General features: G+C 44.4%; 1 protein-coding gene across 1 annotated transcript; it reads left to right on the top strand.

The window, feature by feature from the left end:
- Nucleotides 1–223: 223 nt before the first annotated feature.
- On the top strand, nucleotides 224–6231 carry LOC306711972 (sodium- and chloride-dependent GABA transporter 1-like; the record flags this gene model as incomplete). Its single annotated transcript, XM_079181062.1, has 14 exons — nucleotides 224–452; nucleotides 709–840; nucleotides 1012–1112; nucleotides 1300–1409; nucleotides 1555–1687; nucleotides 2464–2598; nucleotides 2700–2803; nucleotides 3452–3576; nucleotides 3745–3857; nucleotides 4479–4610; nucleotides 4817–4919; nucleotides 5218–5318; nucleotides 5483–5650; nucleotides 5758–6231. The coding sequence occupies 14 exons, from the start codon at nucleotides 224–226 to the stop codon at nucleotides 6229–6231; spliced, it is 2160 nt and encodes a 719-aa protein (XP_079037188.1).
- Between the last annotated feature and the right edge of the window lie 372 nt (nucleotides 6232–6603).

Raw genomic sequence — 6603 nt, 5'->3', positions numbered from 1 at the left:
CCATATTATTCATCGCCCCCTGAGAAAGAGGGGAAAAAAACCGACCGAATGCTCTATTCACGATTCCAGGTTAACGGCGACTGACGAGCCGTGTGTGCACAGGCTTCATCTCCAGACATTTGGTCCAAAGGTTAGGCGTTAAAAAACCGCGAAGCTGCTGTCTACGTGGACTGGTGCTGAAGCCTCCCGTTCGACTGCCAGGACCTCTGCCAAATCCAGAGACATGGCGACGAACGGCACCAAAACGGATGGACAAGTCACAGAACTGAACGAGGTGGCCAATAATGACAAGCCCAAGTCACTGGAAGTGAAGACCGAGAAGAATAAAAAGGATTTGCCCGATAGGGAAACATGGGGAGGGAGATTTGATTTTCTCCTGTCGTGTGTGGGTTACGCAATTGGACTGGGGAACGTATGGAGATTTCCCTATCTCTGTGGAAAGAACGGTGGAGGTAAACATTATTTTCACTGCTAATTTATGAAAAAACTGCACGGCCCGTTCAGCTCCACCACGCACATAGTCGAGCTAACCTAATTGACCGTGTCGATTACATGCAAATAATGAATATCACATACATTTACAAGCCTAATTAATTGACGTTGTGCTGTTTTTTTTATTTATTTTTTAGTAATGCGTCAGTGGCAGTTTTAGCTTAAGATTGGTCTTTCTTTTTCAATGCATAACTTGATCTACTTTTGTCCATGCAGGAGCCTTCTTGATCCCTTATTTTTTGACTCTCATATTTGCTGGGATGCCCTTGTTCCTACTGGAATGCTCCCTTGGTCAATACACCTCCATTGGAGGGCTTGGTGTGTGGAAACTGGCTCCTATGTTTAAAGGTATACTTCACTTCAACTGAATATTTACAGACAATTGTGTCTTGATACCAGGCCTGTCTAAAATATATATATATATTCATGGTGCTTTCATAGAAATAATATTCAGGATTTATGGAGGCCACATAACACACATATCTAATGATAGTTTTTACTACACTTTCTGTATGATAGGTGTGGGCCTCGCAGCAGCTGTCCTGTCCTTCTACCTTAACATTTACTACATTGTAATCATTTCCTGGGCCATTTACTACCTGTACAACTCCTTCACCACTGTAAGTATCCCACAGTGACACTCACGTGACTCATAAAAAAAAAAAGAAGACGAAAACAGCATAGGGTCAAGGTTCTTATATCAGTTCATTAGGAATTCCAGCCTGTGATACCTGTAAGACATTTAAAATGTGACAAGGAGGGGGAGAAGAAAAGAAAAACAACACTGTCATTTTTTTTGTTTTACAGGAACTTCCATGGAGCTCATGTAACAATGCATGGAACACAGAGCAATGTTACACAAACCACTCCATCATCGACACGACCAATCTCACCAGTTCAGTGATGGAGTTTTGGAAGTAAGATATTGACTGCTTTCTCTGGCTTTGCACAACAGCAGAGCTTTAAAGTATCCTGCATGCATGCCACCGAGATACATGAAAGACAGCCTCCTCTGCTGCATGCCCGTTTCCCTGTCTCACTGTTGCTCGCTCTGACTTATAGGCTCAACATGCACGAAATGACCGATGGCTTGGAAAAACCAGGCCAGATTCGAATGCCACTGGCAATAACACTGGCCATCGCCTGGGTCCTCGTGTACTTCTGTATCTGGAAAGGGGTTGGCTGGACAGGGAAGGTAAGACGCTTGCCAGATTTGGGCATCCAAGACCTCTTGTGCTATACTGATTCCCAAATTACCAGTAGTATGTGACAGCAATGCAATATTAATCCGTCTAATATTACCTCATCAATCATTTAAACCGCAGTCAGCATTGTCCAGATTGGTTTTTAAAGTAAGAGAAGAGACATCAAACACTCATGTTCACTAATCCTTCTCTGCCTCATGGTGGCTCCTCTAATTCCAATTCTCCTGACACGGCGTCTGTGCCGAGTGTGGATTCATGATAGGAGGAGCAACACGCAGCCATACGCCACAATCTGGTTCGGTCCTCTCCCTTCACTTGGAGCAGTTTTTCCCCTCCCTTGTGGTGCCACATTTCGGAAAAAGTCTAGCTCGTCACGTGACCATGGCAAATAAAATTTGTTTTGGTCACAAAACACCCCATCCCCCTGCGCACACTTTGCACACAAACTTGCTTGCCCAGAGTCATAAATGCACACGGCCGTTCACAGTGAAGCTGCTTTTGCTGAATATTTTGTCTCTTATCTGTTTGTGTGTGTGTGTGTGTGTGTGTGTGTGTGTGTGTGTGTGTGTGTGTGTGTGTGTGTGTGTGTGTGTGTGTAGAAGAGGCCGAATAAAATAGATCTAGAAAATCTTTAAAAAAAAATAGAACCTCATGAGAATTTCTGAATAGTGGGTGAATTCAAAATTGACAAATGCTGTATGCTTCATAAATGTACTTAAGATTGAATGGTGTTCTCCCGCTGACCCTGCTGTCTCACATCATACAGGTCGTTTACTTCTCAGCTACATATCCCTACTTCATGCTGTTTATTCTCTTCATCCGTGGGGTGACTCTACCTGGAGCCAGAGAGGGAATTCTGTTCTACATCACCCCTGACTTTGAAAAACTCAAAGAGTCGGAGGTAATGACATATCATCATGTGATTCATATTCATGCACCGCATGCTTGGGGGGAGCAGAGCTCGGCATCGCGCAGCTAAAATGCTTGTGTTCCTTTTGTCAGGTATGGCTGGATGCAGCTACCCAGATCTTTTTTTCCTACGGATTGGGATTGGGGTCACTTATAGCTCTGGGCAGCTATAACCCTTTCAATAACAATGTGTACAGGTAAGACGGGTGATGATTCACAAATCAAGATAATCTATGAGAAAGAGACGGACAATGCTGCTGTATACAATATATCAGAGCGACTTGTAATAGCTGAAGATGGCAGCAATTAAATTGCTATTTTTCTTCTGTTAAAAGACCTTTTTCAAGGATGCTTGGTAAGAGCCCTTAAAGGGAATTACTAATGTGAGATGCTGGCTTGAATTAATAAGAATCCAAGAAGATGGCTGTTTCTTGCTGTCGGTGTGCGTGCTACAGGGAAAAAAACAACGACTATGATTGCAATGCCTGAGTGTTTTCTCCAGCAGCCCCATGGTTCTGGGTCACATAAACAATCAGTTACATAAAAACCTAGTCGCGATTCTTCTTGTTTCAAATGGATCTATCGCTCTACATCTATATCTATGAATGATACATTTTATTATCTGTCACAAGTTTTCAAATGAGTTTATCCGTTCATGTCTGTTGATAAACAATAGTAAAAGGTTTTTTTTGCCAAACATCTGTATGATCAAAAGGAATTAATAGCAGCGATGCAGCTACTCTGTCAGATCTCAGTCTCTCCTGGAAGCTTTAGAAAAAAGAAAAAAAAAACAGAGTCAACTTAAATCTTTGACAACAGGCGTGTTTTATATTTCCTCTCCCCAGAGACTCCATCATTGTGTGCTGCATCAACTCGTGTACCAGCATGTTTGCTGGCTTAGTAATCTTCTCTATTGTCGGCTTCATGTCACATGTGACAAAGAGACCCATTGCCGACGTAGCAGCTTCAGGTAAATACAGAACGCACAGAAGAAAAAAAAATAGTGCACCGTCATTGATACCCACTGCCAAACACAGCATGCGTCATCACTTCTATGTGAACATGTGTGTTTTGCAGTCACAACAGAGTACCATGACAAGAACCCTGATGCAATATGATTTTTCTCTTCGCTATCCAGGTCCTGGCTTAGCTTTCCTGGCCTACCCGGAGGCTGTAACCCAGTTGCCTGTGTCTCCTCTCTGGGCCATTCTGTTCTTCTCCATGCTGCTCATGCTGGGGATAGACAGCCAGGTAAGGGGCTTGGAGATGATCTGCTCATGGGCTGACCTAAATATTGAAATGCAGGTACATATCATGCAGCTCACCCCTGCTCTCTGCGTGATAAGCATGCAATTTGCTTCTTGTGGACAGATATAGCTGAGCTTTGACATTGGCTGTCAAGTCTTTTTAACGCAGCTTTATCACCTCCGTGTGCCCGCAGGTTTCCCTGTCTGCGTGTATTTGGGTTTGAATACGGCCATAGAGACTGAGAAAAAATAATGTAGTAATACATGCAGCTTTACATTGGAGGTGACCACCAGCACTTCAAAGTAAAAGACTTCAAATATAACCCAATTCTAAATAGGGTTAATAGCATTTGCATATCAAAGCTATCTCCAAAATGGTCCCCAGCAAGTGGATGCTTGGTCATTCAGAAGATAACGTTAGAGCTTCTGTCCCAGGGTTTGCTCCCATTATTTCTCATTTGTCATCACATATTCTTCTTTGGTGAAGAATACATTTTGCAAAAACATAATCACAGAACTTTAATATGTACTGTAGATATTAAAAGCATATTTGTGTCAAAGAACATGAACGCAGCAGGTGTAAGCATTGCACACATTCACACGTACGCTTGTCTGTTTTCTTCAGTTCTGCACCGTTGAAGGCTTCATCACTGCCCTGGTGGACGAGTTTCCCAGAGCTCTTAGAGGCAGACGAGAGCTCTTCATCGCAGCCGTCTGTCTGGTGTCCTATTTGATCGGACTTTCAAACATCACACAGGTACCGCGCCGACTATTAACGGCACCGGATTAAACAAATGAGTGCTCGAGTTGAAAGATGTAATTAAAAGATAAAAGCGAAATCGACGCATCTGCTGCATGTAGCGTGCAAGAGGCCGTTTAAATGTGGGCTTGTTCTGTTAATGACATCAAATACAGTGCCAGAGTCTTTTAAGATGTATTATAACACGCTTTTTCTGTAACCAGGGTGGAATCTATGTGTTCAAACTGTTTGACTACTACTCTGCCAGTGGAATGTGTCTGCTGTTCTTGGTCTTCTTCGAGTGCATCTCCATATCCTGGTTCTATGGTGCGTATCGTCAATGTTTCACGCAATATTGCAAAAGATCAACAAAATTGTCGGGCAAAAAATTTGCATTTTTCTTCAACAATTTAACAAACGAAGTCAGAGAAACATCACATAGTACGTGAAAGGTCGTCACACCTACTCTGAGATATCTGCGCAGCTTCAAACGCGGTTAAGCCTCAAGGTCACGAGCGCTCCCGTGTTCCACCTCACCGTCCTCATCGTCATGCATGGCAGACCGGCAGCAAATTGAAATAAATTGGATATGAATATTTTGATCATAGATTCATTTGTCTCGCAGGTGTGAACAAGTTCTACGACAACATCGAGGAGATGATTGGCTACAGGCCCTGTTTATGGTGGAAGTTGTGCTGGGTCGTGTTCACCCCTCTCATCGTCGGCGTGAGTACTCTGCACTAATGCAACCGTACATCTAAAGTCATGACATGACAAACGAAACAATAAATAAAGTCAATATTACCTGCCTGCAGCCACGGCAGGCTGAGACTGTGCTGCCTGTAGTCAGTGGTGTCAGGATGCATAAAGCGTCTCATTGTCTCCCACAGGGTGTGTTCTTGTTCAGCGCCATACAAATGGTTCCTCTCAAAATGGGAGACTATGTGTTCCCGGGCTGGGGTCAGGGAGTGGGCTGGCTCATGGCGCTGTCCTCCATGATTCTCATACCAGGATACATGATCTATATGTTTCTCGGACTCAAGGGCACGTACAAAGAGGTAACAAAGTGAATTGTCTGTTGGGTTTGTTGTTGCTAGCTTGTGTTGCTAACTCTAGCTTTAACCCTTTTCTCTGATGTAATTAATATGTTGTGTTTCTCTCCCAGCGACTTCGGATAATGCTCAAGCCTCCTGCAGTCGTCAGGCGACCTCAGGAGAATGGACCCGAGCAGCAGGTGGAGACCAACACGGCGAACCTGTCCAGCCCCGTTAACCCCGCTAGCCCCGCCACCCCGGCTCTCGTAAACCCCGCCAGCCCCGTCAGCCCCACCAACCCAGCTCCCGTCAAGGCCACCAGCCCCGTGACCCCAGCTAACCCGGCTCCACCGCCAGCTAATCCAGTCGCAGTCGTCGTCGCCGCCGCCGCCGCCGCTAGCCCGGTGACCCCGGCAACTAGTCCCACAGCCACCATTACCATCACCACCACCACCACCACCACGGCCAGTCCGGTTAACCCCATCGCTACAACTGTTAGCCCGACCAGCCCACCCCCCAACCCAGCCGGCCCAACGGAGCCCGTGAACCCCCCGAACCCAACCAGCCCGACCTCTAACCTGACCAACGCCGAGGCCAACGTGTAGACAACAAAGAAACCCTCATGGAGCATGTAGACAAAAGAGAACATTACAAAGGACTTCCAAGATTTTAATTGATTCACCTACCTCCAGGGGCAATATGTGATCAAAACCGATTTTCAAACCATGTTTCATTTTTCTGCATTTGTAAAACCAAGCCAATGATGTCTTATTGTTGGTTTGCATTCTGAAAACAATATCAAAGACTGTTAGTGTTCACAAATACAACCATGAATCTGAATTTAAAAAAAAAAAAAATGTAAACATACTGTGTAATACTGTGAGAAAAGAAGAAAAATACATAGAGATATAGATTAGAGATTTGTTGAATATCTTCATGAATCAAGTAAATACCGTGTGAATATAGTAGATGAAGTA

Source organism: Pholis gunnellus, assembly GCF_910591455.1.
Source record: "Pholis gunnellus genome assembly, chromosome: 2".
Lineage (NCBI taxonomy): Eukaryota > Metazoa > Chordata > Actinopteri > Perciformes > Pholidae > Pholis > Pholis gunnellus.
Note: the sequence above shows the minus strand (reverse complement) of the source record. Positions and strands in the feature narration are given on the sequence as shown.